This window comes from Musca domestica, unplaced genomic scaffold, assembly GCF_030504385.1.
Source record: "Musca domestica strain aabys unplaced genomic scaffold, Musca_domestica.polishedcontigs.V.1.1 19, whole genome shotgun sequence".
Taxonomy (NCBI): domain Eukaryota; kingdom Metazoa; phylum Arthropoda; class Insecta; order Diptera; family Muscidae; genus Musca; species Musca domestica.
This window is the reverse complement of record NW_026712245.1, coordinates 8,968,305-8,993,834: the sequence shown is the minus strand read 5'-3', so window position 1 is coordinate 8,993,834 and position 25,530 is coordinate 8,968,305. Positions and strand designations below refer to the sequence as shown.

Genomic DNA, 25,530 nt, shown 5'->3' with positions numbered 1-25,530 from the left:
GTATAAAATATCAATGTATACATTCAGTGGGTCATTTCTATGTCTTCTTCTATGGACATTTTTCATTATAAATGTATTTTTAAACTCCATTAGTCAATACAATTTTGTTATTTTTAGGAAATAATAAAGTGAACAAATAGCGTAATTTACAATAATAATACTACGAAAGTAGAATTTTGACATTTTGGGAGAACGTTTTCCAAACCATAAAATTACAACAAAACTTCGAATAAAACAATAATACATTTGTGCCTTATAATTATCACAGCTATACAAAAAAGCCAACAGGACAACAGATATTGTATTAGCTAAAATGTTTGTATGTGTGAAATTTAAAGAGTGTTGAATGCTTATTTCGCTTTATTTCATCGTTTTGTTTTTCAAAATCCTGAACCATATGGGCAGGTAGCAAAAGAAATAGTCCGATCTCTATTATCTTTATAACAGATCTTGTATTGATGGAAATATTGAGATTTACCTAGTCTTAAATGGAATCGGATGTACATTTCGCTTTTTATGGGGGAGGTATCAGAAGGAGTGGACCGATATATCCCATCTTCACAACAGATCTTTTGTTAGTGGAAATGATGGGATATGTGAAATATAAAGAGAATCTGATGCTTATTTGGGATTTTATAAACGTTTTGGTTATTCAAAATATTGACCCTTTGTGGGGAAGGTACCAGAAGAAATGTTCGATCTCTACCGTTTTTATAGAAATATTCAGGTATGCCAAGTCTAAATGGAATCAGATGTTAATTTCGCGTTTTATTAGCTCAATGGATATTCAAAATTTCGACCTTTTGTGGGGGAGGTACCAGAAGCAGTGAACCGATACATTCCATCTTCACACCAGACCTTGGGTTAAAAAAATTATTGGGATGTTTGAAAATCGGACTCTTACATCACATTTTATAAGAGTTGTAGTTTTTCAAAATGTTGACCCTTTGTGGGGGAGATACCTGATGGAGTGGACCGATATTGTCCATTTTCGCACCTGACCTACCACTGACGCAAATATTATAATTCGCAAAGTTGGAGCAACATCGAATTATCCTTTTTCATTCTGGGCAAAAAATATTTTTTGAAAATTTCGACCTTTTGTGGGGGAGGTACCAGAAGGTGTGGAAGAAGGATTTAACACCAGACGTTGCGTTAATATAAATATTGGTTGTTTGAAATTTGAAGACAATCGGACTCTTATATCACATTTTATGAGAGTTCTAATTATTCAAAATTTTGACCCTTTGTGGAGGATGTACCTGATGGGGCGGACCGATATTGTCAATTTTCGCACCTGGCCTAGCACTGATGAAAATATTAGGATTCGCTAAGTTGGAGGAAAATCGGATTATCCTTTCTCTTTCTGTGCAAAAAATATATTTTTTGAAAATTTCGACCTTTTGTGGGGGATGTACCAAAAGGAGTAGACCGATATTGCCCATCTCCGAACTCGATCTAAGTTTGACAAATACATTGTAATGTATCCAGCTTGGACCAAATCGGATACTTTCTTCGAGAGTTATCGTGCTCACCAGCCAGCCAGATATACGGACGAACGGACATCGCTAGATCGACTCCAAATGTCCTGAAACGGATTTGGTTCAAAGAGACCTAGGGTCTAAAACCGTTATTTCGACTAGGCACATTTTGGCCGTATCAAATGATATATACCCTCTCTAGCCATATGGCTGAGAATGACTGGCTGTAAGACCTTATTCCTCCCTATAATAATTGCCAGTAGCTGATCATTAATGTATACCCCATTTTTAATATTGTTTAGGGAAACTGCAAGTGTGTTACTGATGTTTATAACAACTTCCAACAAAAATTGTTAACATGGATTAAGTTTTTTTTTTTTAATGCACTACATGATTTTAAGGATTCTTATTCTATATTACGAGAAGAGAGAAATCGATTAAATTATTCCATACTTTATTTACTTTAGAGTGAAAGCAGAAAATATACGTTTTAGTATGGCCCCTAAAAAATCAGGTATTTTGACGCTAATTTTGCAAATATATAAAGTAGGTTTCATGTATTGATACTTGAAATTTCCACAATAGCTTAGATTTAGTTGTCAAAAAAAAAAAAATAGATAAATAAATAAATAAATAAATAAATAAAAAATAAATAAAATAAATGATTTAATATATTTCATATTAAATCGCTTAGAATAAAGCTACCATTATTTTTGGGTTATAGTAGCCTAATTTAGGCTTCTCATTTGTTAGTTCTTAGCTCCATTAGTAGAGATCGTTTGTTAGGAATTAAGAGGAATAGCTTTTGCTAAGATAAATTAAATTATGGATAAATCACATATAAGAGTATGTAACATAAATTGATCTCATATATATTATGGGTTGGAGTTTAGGTCAGACGTTTGCTATTTTACTAACGAACACCAATATTTACCTAATAGAAATTTTAAAGGTGAAGGTTGAATAAATAAACTCTCGCTGTCTGTAACTGAACTCGATGAATATACAACAGTTCTAAATGAGAAATGAACAAACTAATACTGATGGTCTCAATGTTTTAACAGCTGATATGGAGTTCAATTTATTGAATACAGACTTTTTTAAATTAGGTCAAAGACCTATGCGGTTAATTTTGTAATGATTGACGTTTATTAATTGACGCCGTGTCAGCATTTAGAGTGAAGTAGTAAATTCATGGAAGAGATATTCTGTTCTTCACATTAATATTCAAATTTTTTATTTTTAAACAAGTAAAAGCTATAGTAGTGTTGGCCGACCATGTGATACCCTAAAACACTATAATATGTTAAAAGCTCCTTAGGTCCAAAACCATTTTGTCAGATTTCGTCTTGAAATAGTTCCATTCAGTCCCGCACAAATGTTATGTTTGTTTTTTGACCGCGAGAACTTTCCCCGTTCTCTGTCGTGCTGATAGGCATTCAAAACAATTTCACACGAAATGTGTGGTCCATTTAACCGTTAAATATAATCTAATAGCTATCCAAATGGCTGGACCTATGGCCTGTCCTTAACTCTCTTCTCATGCAAAATTCCGTGTCGATTGGTTTCAAATTGTGACCTATATCAATCGACTGCAAAATCAGGAAATTTTTAATTTGTTGGTCCATTTGAAGCCTTAAATGTACATCTTGAAAAACAATAGGGTATAATTCCGACCCCTACCCTATCCCGATGCAAAATTTCTTGAGAATCGGACGATTAATGCTACTTGAATATAATACTCCAAAAATATAGTGTTGTAAGGTAAAAAAATATTACCAAACGTAAAATTCGATATTGTAAGTCAAATATGAAAAATTCTCATGCCATAAAAAATATGAGAAAATTTGGAAAAAACGTAACAAAAAATATTCACTTTTTTATTGGCATATTTTCACGCGATTTTCTGAGATTTTATACTTTTCTGGCAAGATGCCATCCCGAATTTTGTGAGAATTCTAAAAATCTGTCCAACCGTTATTAAGTTATGGGCGGTCTAAATAACATCCCCTTCAATAGTAGACTCCTGACCAGCACTAAACTCTTGCCCCATGCTAATTTGCGCATCGATTATTCTAAAATTGCGACCTGTAGAGCAACTGCAAAATCAGGAAAATTTTGGTCCATTTCAACCCCTAAATATTATGTGATCATCTCCAAAAGCAATAGGGTTCTATTTTGGCCCTAGCCCCACCTCCATTCTAAATTTCGTGAGGATCGCGCCATAATGGCGACCTGTAGACAGATTACAAATTAACATGGACAGACGGACGGACTTACATACATAGGTAGATCGACTCAGCTCGGCGAGATAGAAAGATCCATATATACTTTCCTATATTGTAAACCAATATTTCGAGGTGTTACATAATTTTTGGCTCAATCAAACTTATAATATCCTTAACACATAGTGTTGTGGGGTATAAATATATTTTAACAAACACTTCCCCACTTCCAATTAACATTGTATAAGACCCTATTAAGATGGGAGAAAACTAATTTCTGGTCGAACCAAGCCTTTTTAAAAATTATGACTTCTTTGACAAAAATTATGTGTTTAGGATTATCTGATATCGAGATGGAACTCCCTCCTTGGCATTGAACATTTTGCTGGTAGAACTCATCTCATAAAATGGTGTACATACATATATGCGTAACAATTAGAGATACTTTGATCATACCTGCAATTTGAAATTTTTGGGTTTTGAAGTCAATATATGTAAGTACAGGTGACATATAACCAGGATGTATAAAAATTCCATTAAATCTTAATATTAAAAAAAATTAAATTCGTTTTAGCAATTCAACTCTATTATGATCATTCACCCCGTTTATACAGCGTGCGAAGCGAAATCAAATACAATAACAATGTTTTCTGAATCATTCAAATATTGTTGTTGTTGTGCTACTGCGGTGTGGCGTCGAACTATAGTTTGAAGTGTGTCAATAATAAATTATTCCGATTAAAAATTCATTTCTTGTTGTTTTGCTATAAATATTTGAAGACAAGTGAATTTTAAGTTTATTTTTTAATCCGGACCGAACCCGAAACGTAACACACGGGGAAGTTACTATGATAAAAGCTAGAGTTTCTTTGTTTTGTTGGGGTATTTTAATTTTAATAATTGGTCAAATTTATGGAGCTCCTCTTGCCAGTGAAAATGACGTCAATGAAGATTATTTACTGGAAGACATGGTCTTTGAAGTTCTTAGAAATGGTGTCGTAGCTCCGGCCAGGAGATGGCCCAATGGAATAGTCTATTATCGGATATCTGATGAATTTGGTAAGCAAAGGATTCTGTTTTGCGGCAAGGAAAAAATTATTAATTCCCTCTCCTTTTGCGGTTTGAAGAACAATTCCATAAGGATGCCATTCTAACGGCCATGAAATGCCTTGAAGATGTGTCCTGTGTCCGTTTCTATGAGGCCAAGAGAAATGTCAAAAATTATGTCAACATCATACCCTCAGAGATCGGAACTTGCTCTGCCATGTTGGGTTACCGTGGAGGTGAACAACGGCTTCAATTGGCCAAGGAAAGACCAAAATGTTTTAATCCCATAATTGTGGCCCATGAACTGTTGCACACCCTGGGATTTTTCCATGAACACATGGCCTCTGATCGCGACGACTTCATAACGATCAATTGGGAAAATATCAGACCGGGACGGGAAATATTTTACATGAAATTGGATAATAAAACTGCCACCGACTTTGGCTATGGCTACGATTACGAGAGCATTCTACATTATGGGCCGATGAGTTTCTCAGATAATGGCCTGCCAACAATAACAGCATTGGATAGCAATGCCAATATTGGTCAGCGGGATCATTTGAGTCCCAAAGATATTGGAAAACTGAATGCTATGTACAATTGTCCCCTGAAAGTGGAGGAGAATGAAAATCAGGAATCTGGGCAAACCGAAGATGGTGGTGGACCAGCTGAGGAAAGTGAAGAGGGCGAAGATGAAAGTCAAGAAACAGAAACAGACGAAGGGGAAGATGAAGACGAAAGTGAAAACAAAACTGATGGTGACGATGTTGTAGAAAGCGAAGAAAGTATAAATGAGACTGATGGAGTTGTGAAAGTAGAACTAGCCAAAAAGAAATACATTCCAAGTGAAATAAATGAGATCTGAACAAAACAGAAACAGAAGCAACGTTAAAATAAAATATTAAAAAATTATTTTTTTATATCAAACTAAAAATTTGAATTTTTAAATTTGGATGTATTGGGCTCTGAGGTAAATTTATAAACCAATTGACTGCCGTAAATGTTAATGGCGATTAATGGGAATTTTATTCGTTTAAAATTAAGAATGAATGGGATTAATGACCTTGCAAATAAACCAATTTAGAATTTTGGAACGTTTTTAATACTTTTTAATTAAACTTGGATTTTGTCTTCTAATTTTGAGAGCCAACGGAACGGAATCATAATGAACGACGATCAGTCTCTCCCCTTTAAATAATATGTTTATATACCCAGACTGATGGCTACAGAGAATGTATATCACCTAGTGCGTCCAAAATGAGTCTCATCGTTAGAATGGTTCTATACTTAATTTATCCTTGGTCACCATACTTTTCAGGACATTTCTAGTCAATCTAGTTACCGCCGTCCGTATGTACGACTGGACTGGTCTAGACTTGATCGAGATGGTCAATACTGGTCTACAAATCTGAATATATGGACTGGGTGAGATGAAAAACTGCAACCAATTTCAGACTGCTGTCAATTCTAAGCCATTCATCCGACAACTGTTAAAATTATTCCAGTGACAGCTCATTATATTGTTTACAAGCGCACAAAAACATTTTGGTAAGAATTTTCCAGAAAAAAATTAATTCGTGATGGAATTCAAGCGTGATAGTGTGATTTCTTTGGCTGGAAACCCACAAGTGGCTATCTAAATCTTTTGTATCCCTGGATACTGACAGCGTAGCCCGAGGTCAATGAAGTGCATGGAAGAAAACAGCAACATCAGCAGAAATGGTTCGAAAAGTAAAGATGCGACTTGATTGAAACCCGCGTCGAAGTGGCCGAAAAATGGCTCGTGAGCTAAACATATCGCAATATTCCATTCGGCAAATATTGAAAAATGAGCTCGGGGTAAAGCCATTGAAATTCCAAAAAGTGCAAGAACTTACACCGCAACAGAAAGAAAATAGACTAAAAAGAGCTAAAGAGTTGCTTCGCTTGGCCGAAAGTGGTGAAATGCCGAATTTGGTTTTCTCCGATGAGAAAACATTCGTTGTCCATTCGCTGTTTGTTAAAAAACAAAAGATCTTTTCTACTTGCCAAAGAGGTTAGCTGAAAATGTGCACCTTTAATTGGCCACCAACCAAGCGCCGGCTATGGTGATTTTGATGATGCCGCCATAACAGCCGATGGTCGCTCTCCGCTCGTATTACTCCACCATGGCATCAGAATAAATGCGGAATATTATCGTGAAAATATTCTGGAGGGTGTATTAAAGCCTTGGGCACGCAAACATTTTGGCCACAGACCTTGGACATACCAACAGGACTCAACACCATCGCACTCAGCAAGCGCCTCCCAAGAATGGTTACAAAATGCTGTTGCTCGCTTCATTTCCAGCGCACAATGACCAAAATCTCCGGATACCAATCCGTCGGACTATTGTGTCTGGAGTATTTTGGAGAGCAAGGTTGGCACTAAAAAATACCAAAGTGTCGATCACCTCAAACCAGCGCTTCGCCGGGAATGGGACAAAATACCGCAGAGCAACATTCGTGTGACGTGTGTGTGGAGGTTTCATTGGCCGTTTAAAGGCCATAATTCGTGCCAAAGGTGAGCAATTCGAACAAATCTAAACTTATTCTAAAATTTGATGCTATTCCGACATTTTTTGCTTTCATTCAATAAAATTTTTTGGAATAAAATGCAAAAATTATGGCATTTGACTTGTTTGGCTTGCTTTAGAGTATCATTGGCCTTTCTTTACTGGGTGATATATGAGATTGTATATATTTTGCTATACATGTGATATCTTGTTACGATCAGATGTGACCTTTTCGTGTAGTTGCGATTTCGCCGGGATTAAAAACATTCGCGTATTAATAGAACATTTTGTATTTTTTACATAACAGTTATGGATTATTTCACCCGCTAAGTATTATGCTATGACCATCCAAATTGGGAGGCTTCTGCCCATCCCAAAACTCTAGCCACATGTTAAATTTCTCGTCGATTGGTCTATAATTGTGACCTGTATAACAACGGCAAAATTAGGAAATGTTTCTTGGGGTATTTTTCTATGCGACATATACTTTCCGATCGTCTCTCCCAACAATATGCTTCTATTCTGACCATAACCTACACCCATTCAAAATTTCGTGAGGATCGGACCATAATTGCGAGTTGTGGAGTGATTATATTTTAACGTGGACAGACGGACGGACGGACATGTATATGCATGATATAGATCGACTCAGCTCTGGAAGATAGAAATATCCATATACATAAGTTCCTATGTGCCAGACCAATATTTCGAGGTGTTACATAATTTTTGGCCCTATCAAACTTAAAATACACGCAATACATTGTGTTGTGGGGTATATTTACGAATTTTATATAGACAGTAGTAGTATTTAGATTAGATTAAGGTTAGTTTCGAAAATATTTTTTTGTGACTTTTTTCTGAGCCTTCCGGCACCAAGAATGTCGAAAAAGCCAGTATGTTTCCCAAGAAAGAATTCGAATATCCAATATAGTCCAAACTTCGTGGTAATATATATAAAAGATTTAGGTTAGGTGCGTATATGAAAAATATTGGCCCACTGTTTTCCATAGATTTTATCCAAATGTTAAACTTTTTAAATAGCTAACTTTGCCCGATTTTCTTTGATTTCCGCATCTCAAAATTATACAACATTAGATCTAGTGTAAAGATGTGATAATACTTATGATGCGTCCCTCACAAAAACTATACAAATATACTATTAATCCTCAATTGATGAGGGTAAATTTCTGTCGAAAGACCTTCCAAAACTTTCCAAGTTATTACTTCCGCTTTAGCACATTTCTGTTAGTTCTTTACCGAATATTTATATTTGCCTAATTAATAAATTGGGCTAGTTCTTGGAAAACTTGTAATTTTATGGCTCAATGACCACTAACAACGTTCTTATATAGGAAAAAAAAAACTAAATCAACACAGTTGGTGTTCTGTAAGTATGTTTTCGACAGTGTTTTTTTTTTTTTTGACAACAACTGTCAATCACAAAAACCACTTATCCTTCTGTGATATTTTCTGCTAAAATTCGTCTTAATTACCATAAGAAGTTCTGTTCTGTTCCCAACAAAGTATATTGTAGTACAACAGCCGAACGTAATAAATTTAATGTTGGTAGTGGTAGCGAAGGTGATTATGCTGTAATCCCATTGAGCATTTCAAATATTTACCTTGGGTATACAAACGGTGGAAAGAAATAAATTAGAATTCACATTATATCTCCTCCACCACTTTCTCGTTATTGGATTTCATGATAAATTATTCATAAATGGGTTTTGTAAACAAAACAAAAGGGACTCACAAACAATTTAAGGATAATCATGAAAGAAGCTTGGCTAAAATAAATAAAACAAAAGGTATTCCAACGAATAACCGTTTACATTCCGAAAATTCCAAATGGGTTGGAGACTAATCCTTCAAAAAAAAAAAAAAAAAAAAAAAAAAAAAAAACCTCGAGCATTTCTTATTATTTTCCCAAGCTAATTAATAAGAAACGATTTGCCCAGTCGCAGGGAAAGGAGAATATTTCACAACATGAGATCAGCATCTCTCTTTTGCTTGATAACAACTTTAAGAACGTTTAACAAAGTATGGCTGGCAGGTATAGACCCAACCCCATGCCAAACCATATCCTGTGAGGAACAATTTATCAAATACTCCCACATTGCTGTTGGTGTCAGAGTTAAATAAAACAAATTCTGTATCACAAACACGCTTATATACTTTAACTTTGTCAGTGTGTGCATTTGTCTTGCTTTAGCCCCAAAGTATGGAGCTGCTCTCTGGCCAAGATATGTACAACATGGTCGTTAAAATACACACAGCTGTCAACAACTGTGCCCTGACGATGTGGGGCAAGTGGCAATGGTGTCATAAAAAAATCTTTAACAAAAAATCAGGCGTAAAATTGTTTTTTTCGTTCCGTCGTTCCGTTAAGTGGTAGCTTGTAAATTATATTTGCCAATAAAAGTCGGTGTAAATTAAAGTTGCTGTCGTTAAACGGAAATTCCTTATGTGGTGGTATTTACGGCAAAAGTATATATTAAGTTCGTTAGTTTAATCAAAGGAGATTTATTTATTATTATCCTTTCCGATTTCACAATGTTGTACAGTGGTGTTGTACGTGTAATGCGAACTAAGTTGTCGCAGGATTTGCTTTATATAATGTCAAAATACTTACATGATGAAGAAATTGGGGGCTCTAGCCAAAAATGAAGGCAAAATATTCCCTCATAGTTTTTTTATAATCTCTACCAAACATAGTATGTAGGGTATATTAAGTTCGTCATCGAAATAATAATTTTAGATCCTACAAAGTATATATTTTCTTGATCAACGTAAAATTCTGAGACGATTTAGCCCTGTCCGACGGTCCGTCTATTGTAATCACGCTAGAGACAAAACGAATTGATGCAAGAAGCTAAAATTTTGCACATGTCAGTCATTTGTCTGCAGGCAGGTCGAGTTCGAAGATGAGCTCTATCGGTTTACGATATCATATAGCTCCCATATAACGGTACCCCCGATATTCGGTATTTTGATGATTGTAGCCAAAATTCACACATGGAGTTCCTTCTAAGTACGTTTATCCCCTGGAAGAGTATTTTCTATATAGGTCCACGATATGGTATAGGCCCCATATAACGATATCTCCCTATATACCGTATTTTGATGATTTAAGCGACATTTTTCACCGAAATGTGTACAACAGCCTGTGACAGAAAATTGTCTATGTAGGTTTAGGTCTTCGAATATCCACCTTATATCGGTATCTCCCCATATTCGGTATTTTGATGATTTTAGCTACATAATTCACCGGATTTTTCAAATTTCGTTTTTGAATATTATAATGACCCATGACAAAAGTTGCCTATACTGTTCCACGTCTTCGTACATACTACATTATAAAAGCACCTTCCTCTATATTTGGTATTTTTAAGATTTTAACAGAATTTTTAAGGAATTTTATTTATTTATTTTTTTTTTTTTTTGAAAATTGCCAAATGTTGGGAAATGGTCGGGCCGAATTACTGCTTTCTTACTTGTTGGACTTTACTAAGATTACGTAAACACCAAATTTAATCTCCCTTATATTTAAACATTAAAAATATACGGTAAAATAACATTTCATTCCCGTATGAATACATCGAAATATTTTTCAGAGACACCGTCGGACCACTGCTTTTTATGAATATGGAGGTCAAATAGTTTGAGACATATAAATAAAATTTGGCATAGACATTTAAGTACTCCTAGGATGTTGAAAATCAACATTTTGAGGATTCCTATCACAGTTTTCACCCTCTTGAGTCGATTTGAGGTGACCATCTGTCGCAGTTTTTGAACTCTAGGATATTTGATAATAAAACAAGAATACTTAGCCTTCCAGAGACAGAAGTGCGCAATATATGTGTGGGAGTTATACACACCCTGTTTCCGACGCTTTTTTTACGTTTCACATGAAAAAGTTAATTTTTTTTCTTCCCTAAACTGGCTTGGAAATGCAATGTGAGTACACCGCCCAGTGTTGCCTAAGGGTACAAAAATCCAAATATTGGATGGTTACTTATACACATATCTTCGTTTCTATTTTACGGAGAAGAACTCCGAAAAGACGAATACAACAGAATTTTTCCGATGAAGGGAGTAGTCTATCTATAGGTAGTCTATAGGTAGTCTAATATGGAAAACATTTAACATATAACAATAGGGAACATGGAAACTAATACCAAATGCTAACAACGCAGCATAATAGAAGACCAACACAGTTTCTCTGAAATATTATAGCTTTGCCATACTAAACTAAGGTTGTGAACACCTAAAATCAATATAACCAAAGACATAGAAGTATAAAGATAGGACAAGACAGAGTAAAATATGGCAACCCTGTGAAAAATACCTCTGTTGTTATGATATCGTAACAACATAGTTACCAATGTTAAGCAATTTCAACCGCTAAGGCCATATGCAATTATTTGGGAAGGTATATGGAATAGAATTTTGAAACTAATACTTTGGATTATCCACAATTTTATTTGTCATTCTTTCCTATAATTGTGTTTTTTATATTAACATGCCTCTGCCATGAGCTGTTATTCAAGGTAGTTTAGCCACAAACCTAGTCTTTACCATTTTAGGTCTTTGATATAACTTCAGTTTCAAGGCAATTTTGTTCAAATGTTTAGAATATTTTTAATTCTCTTCGGTTCTGATCTATAGATCCGAAACAGTTAAATTTTTAAGCAAATCACCAATATCCCTAACGTGTTAATAACTTTCTGGAGCATATGAACTTTTTTAAAAGGGTTCTTATAGGTCAAAAAAAAAAAAAAAAAAAATATTTCCTAGCTCTGTTGAACTCACTAGTTACAAGATAATTTTTTATCCTCAGTCATATGGCTACAAAGAAATATATCTTTTGATACGGCCAAAACGTGGCTCATCGAAATAACGGTTTTAGACCCTAGGTCTCTTTTGGCCAAATCCATTTCATGACATTTGATGTCGATCTCCAACTGGTGCTCACGATAACTCTCGAAGGTAGTATCCGCTTTGGTCCAAACTTGACATCAAACTTAGATCGAGTTTGGTGATGGACATTAAATTTCACACATTCTAAATTTGTTTTCCAACACCGGAACCGTTATCTAGGGGATATATGATATCGTGGACCTCTATAGACAATTTATTTCCCGGGCGTAATGTACTCACAAAGAACTCCTTTTGTGGATTTTAAGACAATTTCATTGAAAATTTTGGCTTAAATCATCAAAATACCAAATATGTGAGATGTATTATTCCATTGAAAAATGTGACAAAGTTATCAAAACACCGAATATCGGGGGATACCGTTATATGGGGGCTATACCATATCGTGGACCGATATAGATAATTCTCTTCCAGGGGATAAAGTACTCACAAGGAACCCCCTGTATGAATATTCAGGCAATTCCGTTGGAAAATGTGTCTCAAATCATCAAAATACCGAATATCGGGGGTAGCGTTATATGGGGGATATACTATATCGTTATATATAATTATCTTTCAGAGTGTAAAATACTTACAAGGAACTCCTTGGGTGGATTTTCAGAAAATACCCTTGAAAAATGGAAAAAGGCAATGCAAAAATGGGATCCGATATTAGAAAAACTACTGTTTAGTGGAAATTGCCGAAAATATGAAGTAACAGCTAAGCTGTTTCCGTCGTTCATTATCAGTAGCAATATCCAGGAATATAGGTTATATTTAAATATATTTCTTTGAATAACAGCACAAAAATCTCTTTTGGACAGCCACAAACACATCTACAATGCCAGCAAGTCAACTCAACCCAAAAAGTCAATATTAACTTTAGTAAGGCATTAGGGCTTTCCTGCAGTATGGTAACCCTTTGCCAGACTCTACTCCCCTTTTCATTCATTCTGATGTCATTCAAAACAAAAAATTGATGATTTATTCAATAAGTTTCGCAATAATTCGTTTAGTCGCAATTATTATAAATGCCGTACATATGTGTGTGTGCATGTATCCACGTATGTACGATATTTATACCCTACTCACTCAATGCCTGCAAAATGACATTTTGTTGGTAATTCAATGGAAATTATTTCCAAAAGGTCCGTTGTCTCATTGGGCAATAATTCCATAAAGTTGCCAGAATTCCTGGCAACCGAGTGAACGATTTTCACATTTTTTGTTGGTTTTTGGCAAGAAAATTGTGTCAAAACATTAAATGGTGCCAACCCTTATAAAGTTGTCATTTCGAGGGTAACAAAAACAACAGCAAAATTATCGTTTAAGAACAAACTTTGGGAGGATACCAATTTAATGGTTTTGTAGTAAATTCACAAAAATATTTTTTTGTGTATTTTATAATTAAAAAAACAACCAAATTTTATAAGGTACACATTTCTAAAGATAATTTGAATCGAGAACCTATATTGTCCCCCCCCCCCCTAAATTTACACCCTTTTTACAGTAACAAATTACGATCTCTTTCACAAGTCATTATTTTTCTCAAATCAACTATAAATCCTATTTCGATTTTATTTAAAAGCTTTTTTATTTTTCCATCGATATTGTCTAGAAACCCAAATCCAAAGTCTGTTGTTTGCCAATGGATGATAACAACGATAACAACAACAACAAACAATGCCAAAGGCAACAACGTCATATAATCAATATAATTCAAAACGAGCATAGTCACTCACCACCACCACCACTACTACTACCACAACCCCCTGCCCCCGCCCCACGTCATTATCAAATGCCAACAGCAGCAACAACAAAAATAACAACAGCAATGAATGTAGCAAATCTCTGGAAAAGATACTAAAAAGAAAGTCGAAACCAATTTCTTAGGAAACTCTCCTCTTGTTCTAGCATTTGTATGTATGGATGTTGGCCACATAAATAATTCAGCCAGCAGTTGTACTAGGAATGCTAGTCATCTTGTCCATTTTTTTTTGGTGCCTCCTTTCCCCAACCAACTGAGCTTAACGAGAGATGACTCTTTTTTCATTTCTCTTTCGCTCTCTCTATGTCTCTCTATTGCTTTCCTTGTTACTTTATTTTGAATGACATAAAAATTTGTTTCCTTTCGTTGTGATAGGGGGAGAGTGTGGTTGGAGCATTAATAGTATAAAGTGCTTTGGGAGAGAAAGGACTTTCTTCCACTCTTCTCAAGTATACTTGAGTGGATGTGAATGTAAGTCTGTGCTTAAGTGTGTCTGCATTATTGTGGTGATGGTAATTTCAAAGCAAACTGTGTGTTTGTGATACTGTGATTTTGTTTTATACTCCCCACAATGAAATCGAGGATTAGAAATATATATTTTGATATCAAAAAGTTCGCCCCTGAGAGCCACGAGTTCGTAAATAATGCCACGAGTTGTAGAGTTAAATACCATTTTCGATTATATTTTAATTCGTTGCCTGAACAGCATATCATTGGTTGCCTAATTGGTTCCCAATTTGAATACTTCCCGCTCCCGTCTCATTGCGGAATATTTTTGAATAACGTAATTTAATCTCGTCATGCTAATTAGTCTATCTGCCCACTTTGATGACCTACTGGATTTGTTCCCATAATAATAATTAAACTAACCGATGGACCACAGTTTGGGCATTCATTAACACACGGTCTAGCTTTTCCGCCTGGATTTCTATTAATATATTTATATTAAATTTCATAATAAATAACAATACAATTTAACCCAATTTTCCATATTTCATAGTAACTTCTCGAAATGTTCATATTGGACCTCATCAGCATACAATTTAAGTTGATGTCTGTCCGTTGTCTGGCTCCCGAACAGATCAAAATAGGTTGATAAAATATTATTCAAATGTTATTTAGGATCTTCAAATTTGCAACATTGAAAATGGGCTATATAGGTCCATGATTTTTTATAGCCCTCATATGACGGTAACGACATATTTAAGGTATTTTGGTCGTTTAAGTCATAGTTTAAAGCCGAATATGCTGTAAATTGCAGTTTGTGTCCCCAGTATATTTCCGAGATTTGCTATAGATTCCTATATATAACTATACTCTCCGATATTCAGTATTTTGATGATTTATGATACATGTTTCATCGGAATTGTTTTAAAGTCGGTATTTGGTATTCGTAACGAGTACTACTTGTTATGACAGAACATTTTTTATGCGGGTCCACGTCTTCGTACAACCCCCGATATAACGGTCGCTCACCAAATTCGTGTTTTTGATGATTGTAGCGACATTTTTTATCGATTTTTTTTAATCAAAATTTGGTACTTTGGTGTTATTTTTCTAAAGCTGGAGGTCATTAAAATTTCGGGCAGCCTAAACGTAACTGCTGTTTAATTGTTGAACTATCAGTTGGATTATTGTTGTCTCTTTTTTCGATGTCTAGTAACAATAGCCTCCAAATTTTTCTTGATGTTGTCTGTTTTCTCAAAAGTCCAGTAGAACCGAGCAAATCAAGAAATGTTAACAGTTTTTTCACAAAGATTTGCTGAATCTGAATTTAAGCAATTAACTGACATTTTAAATGGAATAGAAATTTTGGTAAATTTAACAAATCGTATCATCGTTCTTTGCTCTAATTATATTTTCTCAAGAAACACAATAATTTATTAAACTTTTGCTTGAAAATTTGTAAGACAAATACAAATTCGTTTTTCAAAATAGCTGATTTCGAGCTAAGTCTGTTTACTTTTGAAAATCACTGAGTAAATCTTACTAATCTTACTGAATTTTTGTATGCAGTCCGTTTATATATAAATTAAACACCTGAGGTCTTCAAATACGAAATGAAGTCGTATTAATCCGAAATTTATATCCTACGTAACACATAGGAGTGTGTCTTTGTTTTTAACATGCACATGGAAACGCAATAGACCCATAGTTCCTTTTAAAGATTTTCATCGAATCACATTCTGAGTCGATTTATGCATGTTAATCCATCTGTCTATGTATTTTGTAAACGAAGTACAGGTCGCAGTTTTGTCCAATGAGATGACATTTGCCATAAATCTTTTGTTTGGTCCAAGGACAAACCCTATTGAAATTGATGATAATGGATCCGAGTTCCCATATATATTTTCTACCGATTTCAATTTCATTGTGCTCCATAAGTTAATATTAGCCCGAATACGATTGATTTTGGCAAATCCAACCGAAGTCTGCCTGGAAGGAAGTACTTCAGATTGGATGAAAATTGTATCTGATTTGGTTTTTAACAAAACAATGATATTTGATAGCAGATATCTCATATGGCTTAGAAATGACTCTGCCAAATTTAATGGAGATCGGTTCAGATTTAGATATATCTCTCAAATATAGCTTTGTCCGATTTCAGGTTTGTTATGCACCAAATGATTAATATTCACTTCCAAATAAAGTAAATGTTGACACATACGACCCAGCCTAAAGTAAATATAGTTTCGGATAAAGCCATAGCTACCATATATATGTTTCATTCGATTTTAAATTCTTCACCATCGTAATATGCACTCTACATAGAGAACAGGTCAGATTTGTATATATCACTCATATATAGTTTAGTCAGATTTCAAATATGTAATATCAGCCCAAACTGGATAGATTTTTGCTATATATCTGACCCAAAGACACAACACAAATTGAAAATAAATCATAGTTTGTATGATCTCCCTGTTAAAATTTTCCAATATAGACTTTTATTTGTCACTGGTATTTGCACTAAACATGCATAGATTTATGATTATTTAGAGGAGGGGAGAGGACACATCGCATCATCATGCGAGACCTACTGTTGTCTAATTGGAATATGCGAAGTTTAAAAAATCGGACTTTGATTTTATACATTATGAAAGTCATTGGTAGTTGCAACGTTAACCTTTTAGGGTGAGGTACTACAATCCGAGCACGATCCTGTTCTATGTCTGAATTATGTAAACAGGGCCAAGCTGAGGCTGTTTCAGTAACTCAGTTTCGTTTATATGTGCTGTATATAGGAAATTCTTGATGGTTTGTGGAACAGGTATCAAAAAGACAACACCGATGCATTTCATTTTCAATTTTAATTCAATCACAATTTTCAAATTTTTGGGAGACATAAACGGAATTCATTTGTACAGAGTTGGCGTACCCAGTGAGAGCCAACATCATTAATCAAAGCCAATGAGATCACCATATAGCCGTATAATAGCAAATTCCGATGGTTAACCCGGAGTTTTGGGTATACCAAAACGTTGGCCGATTGCGATTTTTTTGTGTGGAATTGACGTACTTTTGTTCATCTAGATGGATCCCTTTAATAATTACATTAATTGTCTCAAGTATGTGTAAACGAAAATAAAAAAAACTGCGTAATCCAACCTAATCGTTTGGAAAGTAATTCTGAGGACCTGAAGTACCGAGAGAAAATGTCTTTAGATGAATCTATACCAATTTTAATATAGAAACTATCTTGTCAGACAAAATACCATACGTTTACTGTTCCGTAAAAAAATTCTGGAATTGAGCATGTATTGTGTTTGATTTATAATTTACACCATAGTAGTTGGCATAATTAGATTCAAAGTTTGGGGCAATTCACATCAATCTCTATTAATATTTGATAAGTGATTGACTAATGACTGACTGAATGGTTTATCAACGCTCAGACGATATTGCGAATTACGGATAAGGTTGGGTTTTTAGAAATTCGTACTACACGAGCACGAAATTTACGAAAAAATACTTATTATGGTACCATTAATAATGAGCCATTGAGAGGTGCTAGATCACTGAATTTTTGTATATGACGAACAAAGTGAAAATTTAAGAAATTCCAGAAGTAGCACTAGAAGGAGTTGAAGATTTGGAATACGGGGTTACTGGTGGAGTTAAGCATAGATATACCCCATGGTTTTGAGAAAATCCGAACTTAAAGTCTTATTTTAGGTGATAAAGCTTAAATCTTAACTAAATATAGCAATTAAAGTTGGGAAATAAGACTGAAATAAGAAGGTGACTTTAGAAATGCGAGAGTGCGAAGAGTTTAGATTGGGAAATGAATTTGGAAATTGGACTAAATTTGGAAAGTAGTTTAGGAAAAAAGCCAGAATTGGTATATTCGGTTACGAATGGAGTTGAAATTATAAATTTTGATATAGGGACCGCTGTGAGTGTGAAACTTTTAGATAAGGAGGTGGTTGGAAAATTGCTTAGCAAATTTCGTACAATGTTCAAAAATATAACTGGAATTATGACTTTTGGTTAATTTAGAGGAGGAAGGCAATGGGATATTATCGAAAATTTTTACTGTAGACAGTCGGAAAAGTATTAAATTTATCATAGAGTATTGAAATATGACTGGAATTATGGCTTACGCGATAAGGGGATTTAACTAGTATTAGACAAAACTTCAGATAAGTCTAGACAAATAGTGACGAATATGTATCGGAAAATGAATAATATTAAAAGTACCGATATATTAAATGTCCGCAATTAATTCCAGATCATGGATTCAAACCAACCGGAAGTTCTTCTTCTTTATTAAACGAGATATACTCTTCAATATATCATTCAATAGAGGTCACGTGAAACATTAATATAAACTAACTGAACGCCCATCTGACCAACAAATGGTTTGTATAGAATAAAAAAAAAATATCCCAAGTCAAATTCCTGTAGCTCAAGTTAGTGTTTAAAACGCAACTTCGAAATAGGACATTATTTTTATCATGTTAGCCTGTAGGGTGTATCACTGTCGACTCCACCCCAGTTTTAGTCCTTTTAATTTATGATTTTTCTATGTTCATTACATGTATTCTCTCTCTCTCACACACATTCCTCGACTATTGTTGTTTTTCTTCAAAAAATTTTCCTCATGATTTTTTCCCTCTGTTGTTGTTTGTTTAATTGTAAATTCCAAAGTTGTTGGTGGATTGTAGCTTAATTGATGGTCCTGTGTCACAATGTGTTGGTGTGTGTATTTGAAATGTGTATGTATTTGCTATGTGAGAGTAAATTGAGAGCACATAGCGAACTGCTCAAGTGAGGGGCCCCCAAAATACCAATACATAAATAAGAGTGAGAGTAAAGCTCTTTTCGTTTCTTTTTTTTTTCACTCTCAGCTTTGTTGTTGTTGGTGTTCCAGTGTTTTTGTTACGACGAAAAAATAACTGGAGAACGAAATGAAATAAAAAAATAATGATTTACTTTTTAATGTGGGAATATTGGTAATAATCCCCCACTAATGAAAAAACTCTTGCTTTCACAAAACAGGGACTTGGAGAATTAAAAGTGAATTGCCATTAAAGAGGCATAGCCTGAAAGCTAAAATATTTTTTTTTTTTTGGAATTGAAAATATCCTTTGTAGGTTTTTGTGCCTGCAATGATTTTATGTTTTCAGTTTTAGTTTTGTTTCGAAAAAAATCAATAGCTCTAGGTTGACCTGAGTTTTACCATATCCTTTTTCTTTTTTTTTTTTTTTGTTCTCCTTGTGTCTTTTTCTCTGAATCTATTCAGAACAAAATCTGATTAGATCTTTTTCGGTTTTGGTTAGCTAGCCTTATTAGTAGGGTATTATTTAACACACAAAAAATTCCTTCACTTTGTGGCCCCGTTTTTTCGTCTTTGGTACAACAAAACGGGGGGTGTTGTGATGGCTGGTTGGCTGCCTGCCTGACTGCCTGGCTCGTTGGCTGAATGACTGCGTATATGTGTGTCGTTCTTTCTTTCTGATGTTCGTTAGCATGTATACCCCGAATATAGAAAATGTTGGTCGCAGGCTGATGTTTGGTTGGTTTGGTTGGCATTGCCTTTTCTTAAGGCTGATACACAATTTTTTTCTTGTCATCCTTCGTTTCGTTTGGATATATCTCACACAATTCTTTCTTTTATATGGCTGCAATATATCTTTCTTTTTCTTCGATTTTCATCTACACAAAAATCATGTATAATTTTTCACATTTCTATGGGGGTTTGGGGTTTTTTTTTAGTATTTCATTTCAAGAAGTTTCGTTTTTCTTTTGCACACATTAATTTGACAAACTTAGAATGTAGTTAACAAATTTTAAAGCACTATTTCCATGGATTTGCAATTTTTTAACACAGTTTAGACAATTTTCTAATCACCTTTTTTCTTAAATTTAGTAAAGCGCAGCAAAAAAATATTATTTTGTTCGTTCGATTTTTATAAACGTTCACGGTCGATGTTCATAAGCGTTTGTAGGTAATATAGCCAATGATAGTCCTACTGAAGAAAAAAGCTCTGATTATTCCTTATATTTTGCGCATCTGTGAGACTCACTGCGCATGTATGGTGAAATCGATTTATTTAATGGCCAGCCAAAGCTTTTATGGCAGCCCCACACATGGTTGTAATTTGGAGATAAGGATGAAATGTAAATAAAAACAGATTATGAAAATCACAATAAATATTCACATACATTGCTTTATTGAGTAACTCAAATTTACAACTCCTATAAATTATTTTAATCCCCCACAACTACTGCTGCTTGCTTACTTATCCAATCATATGGCAACTCTGTTTCTTTGTGTCCGTGTGACATTCCTTGACATTTTAGTGGTTGTCGTTTTAATTACCCTTCATGTGTTTTTTCGCACTCAATGTTGTACTCTTCTCTTTCTCCCACACACTCAACTCTCCCACATGCTAGAGTTTGCAAAAGAGAGGAAGAGAGCAAAAAAAATCCCTTATCTCTTGCCTTAAATCTCCCCTAAAGTGTCACATGCGTGCTCTGGGGTTATTTTGTGTTCCGTCTCATCACCAACATTAGTTCCGTGGTAAGTTATTCCAAGTTCAAAGATAGTACATGTGCTGTGGTAGATTTTCAGCAACTTTATGAAAAGCTTTGGAGGTTGCAATTAAGCTCCGATACATTTTTTGTAAGTTTGTGATGAAAAGTCCTGCTGAGCTTTTGTACTAATATTAGAAAGTGAAAGTTATTAGATTTTGATTTGTTTTTAGTTTTTAGTACAAGTTAAAAACTTGAGGAAAAGTTACTATTGAACTTTTTTGGAAAACTTTCCTGCCATATGAAGTTCTTTTCTCGGATAACTTATGATAATATAATAAGTTGTTCAGGATAAAGATGGCGCTCTGGATATAAAAATGTGTGATGTGACGAAAGCTGAGGGTACTACTTTTTATTAATTTATTTATTAGAAGAAGAATGGAGATGTTTACCTAGGGATAAGGCGGAGTAGACCGTAGTGTCAGAAAGAACCCGTTTATCTTGAACAGATTCTTGATTCTCAGGAATATAACGGTTTCCAGAGTTTGAACCCAGACAGAGATATATTAGGATTTTTCTTCTAAGGTTAAGAAAGGTACAACATTCTTATTGAGCGATGAGACTGGATTTAATGAGAAAGGTGATCATTTTTGAAAAATATTGAAATATGAGTGATGTACCAGAAATATTGGGGTCTATAGAGTTTGAGAGGAATCGGATTCTAATTTCACGTTTTATGACCTTCATGATTATTCAAAATATTGACCCGTTGTGGGGGAGGTACTAGAAGAAGTGTACCAATATATTTCATTTTCACAGCAGATCTTATGTTGATAGGTATGGGATGTGCCAAATTAGAGAGGAATAGTATGATGATTTAGCGTTTTATGAGCTTCATTATTATTAAAAATTTGGGCTAAATCTCATAATCCCTTCGTGAATTATAGTGCCTACCAGAGAGACGGACGAACATCACTAGATTCACTTCTGAAACGGATTTAGTCCAAGGTCTAATTATTTCGTAAGGCACTCTGAGCCGATTTATGTTTGTCCGTCCGTCTGTCCATGAATTTTTTGAAAGCAAATTTCAGGCTGCACTTATTGTTCGATTGCGATGATATTTTGCATCGTTCATTTGTTAGGAAGAATCCTATTAAAATTGGTGATAATTGGACCACATTTAGATATATCTCCATTTTTATATATATTGTGCACCAAATGCATAATATATGCCCAAATTAGTTGCATGTACAATCAAATATAGCCTAAAAGGCTGTCTGTATATAGCTATAGCTGCTGATATATATCAACTTTACAACAGATCCTGCGTTAGCAAAAATATTTTGATATGTTAAATTTGAAGGTATTAGAAGGAATGGTTCGATCTCTACCGTCTTTGTAACAGATCTTGTGTAGATAGAAATATTGAAATGTACCAAGACTGAATGAAATCGGATCTCATATCCGAGTTTTATGAGCTTCATGGATATTCAAAATTTCGACCATTTGTGGGGAAGGTACTAGAAGGAGTGGACCGATATATTCCATATTCACAACTGATCTTGTGTTCGCAGAAATAGTGGGATGTGTGAAATATGAAGAGAACGGGATGCTTATTTCGGATTTTATAATCGTTTTGGATATTCAAAACTTTGACCCTTTGTGTGGGAGGTACCCGAAGGAATGGTCTGATCTCTACCATCCTTATAACAGATCTTGTGTTGATAAAAATATTGAGACGTGCCAAGTCTGAATGAAAGTCGGAGATTAATTTCGCGTTTTATGAGCATCATGGATATTCAAAATTTCTACCTTTTGTGGGGGAGATACAAGAAGGAGTGGACCGAAATATTCCATCTTCACACCAGACCTTGGGTTAATAAAAATATTGTGATGTATGTATATTGAAGACACTTACATCACATTTTATAAGAGTTATAATTATTCAAAATTGTGACCCCTTTGTGGGGGAGGTACTTAATGGAATTACCTATTTTCGTACCTGACTAAGCAGTGTTGCAAATATTAAGATTTTGCAAAGTTGGAGCAAAATCGGATTATTCTTTCTCTTTCTGAGCAATAATTTGTTTTTATTTTTTTTTTTGAAAAGTTCAAGTTTTTTGGGGGAATATATTGTCTATTGTCTAAGTTTGATAATAATATTACGATATATACCGACTCTAAATGTTCTGTAACGGATTTAATCTAAGGAGACCTGGGGTGTAAAACTATTATTTCGATGTATACCTTCTCTAGCCATATGGCTGAGGGTATAATTATGATGGTGATGGCTGGTTCCATTCAAAATCAAATTCCGATTTGATATACAAATTACAATGCACATCTACAAAATTTGATGTCCATAAATTGTTGAATTTAGATGTAGTAGTTTTTCCTTAAATATGTGGGCAAGAAATTTAGATTTATTTCCTACCAAATATTTTGTCAATTTCAGTCCTTTTAGAGGGTATAAAAGTCAAGGAAAAATATAATCTCAAAACTTGGCCTCATAAGTAATGTAAGGTTTGCCTATGGCATGGTTGAATTTTGTTTCAAAGTATCAAGTACCAACAAGTACAAGATAATACTGGTATGTGACTGTCATCCCGAATTTGGCCGTTACAAAAATTATCTGCGAAATATGTCCTTTTATACATAATCCATAATCCCCGAAGATTTTACCAACATTTTTCAGTTAGTTTCTCTGAAGTTTAGTCCTTTAAGACAGGCTTGAAATGAAACGTTGTTCCGGAATTACACAAGAACTAACAGCACCGAGAATATATCCTTAAGATGCAGTTTAAGGGTTAAAAATTTTTATATTTTGTTTAAGCTTAAGACAAGATAAATAACATTCGTCTTCCTAAGATAAGGAACATATAACTGTTCTTATATGCGAAAATAATTTTTTATTTTTGATGATACTCTTCATACGTTTATAGTCGAGTACTTCAGAAAAGGTTTGTCATATTTGATTTGGCAAATAAGTCTACCTCTATTGTTTTGCTATGGTTTCAATTAGTTCGGACACTCTTTAGAACAATACAATCTGATTTTAAAAAAAATTAGACTACATCTGACATTCCTTCGAAAGTTATTGTGGGCACCAGCCAGATAAACAGACTTAAATCGCTAGAATGACTGCGAATCTCTTGAAACGGATTTTGTTCGAAGAGGCCTAGGGTCTTACATCGATGAGACATTGAGATTACTAAAACGTCGAGCATAAAACTTATTATTCTTACGAAAATGGTGTCAATAAATGATGTAAAAATAGTACTTATGTAAGTACTTTCTATTTCTAACTCTTGAGAATGTGAAAGCATCTCACTCTTACCTTTTACGTATTAATTCTTAAAATTCAAAAATCAACAATTTCTCTTACATATATTCTGTAAAACAATACAATATTGGACAGAATTTTGATTATTTTTCTGAGCGCAATATTCCAGCAATCCTGGTCATCATTCAGGCGAATGCAATCCATAAAAATAAAACTACTTTAGGCATGCTATTCCCTCGCATTGAGAAAATGTAAAAAATCAATCAGGCTTAAATGCTTAATGGCTAAGATGCGCGTGAGTGTTTACAGGACTACGCACATGCACACGCACACATCCACTGACACTCCTACTCACACCCTTACAGGAACAGGAGAAAAAAAGAACTTGATATTCTTGAGAAAATAAAATTATCTTCGCTTTAAAGGAAATCAAAGCCAGAAAATAAATTGTGTCACCTCCCATGCAGTGACAACAAAAATAAAAACAAAACGTTTTGCTACGTGACACCAGCCGCCTGGCAGTCTTAGTGGTGGCTCTGCTCTGGTTGTCTATGATTTTGTTCGTGTCGCTGTTGGCTGCTTCGAAGCGTTGATGATGAAATGAGAACTCATTTGAATTCCTTACCGCATTTCTAGGGATTGGCTTTTTTGTGTGTGGGGCGCCTTAAATGTAATGACCCTGTAAGTATGGCGAAGAGTTCGTGTCTTTTTTCGTTTCTAGACATTTGTATCTAATACTCTTAGCTCTGTAGGTTCCCCTGCTTGATTCAACCGCAAATACATTCTGACATATATACATACACACACACTTACACCACAGCATGTGTTTGGCTTTATGTTTATCCGGTATAAAGTTTGACATTGAACATTGTCCCTTCCCCTCCAAGGAAAGTTTCATTTAATCAGGCCTACACGTGTATGAGTGCTGGTGTGTGTGCATGTGGTGTGTGGCTGATACATCCGGAAATATCAATTCGGATGCTGTGCTGGTGTTGTGTTTATTCAAAGACACATCATTTGATGCTACAATTTCCCCCTGCCGTTTTCGTATATTTTTTGTCTGTCAGTGAAATGGGAAGTGGTGGTTGGTCATTTCATGATTTGAGCTGGGTTGATGACAATTTTCTATTAAATTCAATTATTGGATAAATCGGCCTAACACACATACACGTACTCATATGTGGAACCTTATTTCAATAATTACACCCATTCTAACGTTGGGACGTTAGATGGGCGACTCGGCATGTGAACATCAATGCAAATTATCCAAAGTTACCTTTTTTGTTGTCTAAATC

At 34.6% G+C, this 25,530-nt stretch overlaps 2 protein-coding genes across 14 annotated transcripts in view; one reads left to right on the top strand and one right to left on the bottom strand.

The window, feature by feature from the left end:
* Positions 1-20,441, bottom strand: part of LOC101899869 (synaptotagmin 1) — an 89,037-nt gene extending 68,596 nt beyond the window's left edge. For all 13 annotated transcript variants that reach the window (XM_011294871.3, XM_011294872.3, XM_059121237.1 and 10 more), the window contains exon 1: positions 20,330-20,441. The gene's annotated coding sequence lies outside the window, so the exon portion shown is untranslated. The remainder of the gene's footprint in view (positions 1-20,329) is intronic.
* LOC101900209 (seminal metalloprotease 1-like) lies at positions 4,604-5,618 on the top strand. Its single transcript, XM_011294878.3, has 2 exons — positions 4,604-4,765; positions 4,834-5,618. The coding sequence occupies exons 1-2, from the start codon at positions 4,675-4,677 to the stop codon at positions 5,616-5,618; spliced, it is 876 nt and encodes a 291-aa protein (XP_011293180.3). The 5' UTR covers positions 4,604-4,674.
* Positions 20,442-25,530: the final 5,089 nt, after the last annotated feature.

Bases quoted from the DNA above. Each gene is read 5' to 3' on its own strand.
- LOC101900209 (XM_011294878.3), top strand. From the start codon at position 4,675: ATGGTCTTTGAAGTTCTTAGAAATGGTGTCGTAGCTCCGGCCAGGAGA. The intron at 4,766-4,833 runs GTAAGCAAAGGA...TGCGGTTTGAAG, and splicing joins TCGGATATCTGATGAATTTG to AACAATTCCATAAGGATGCC.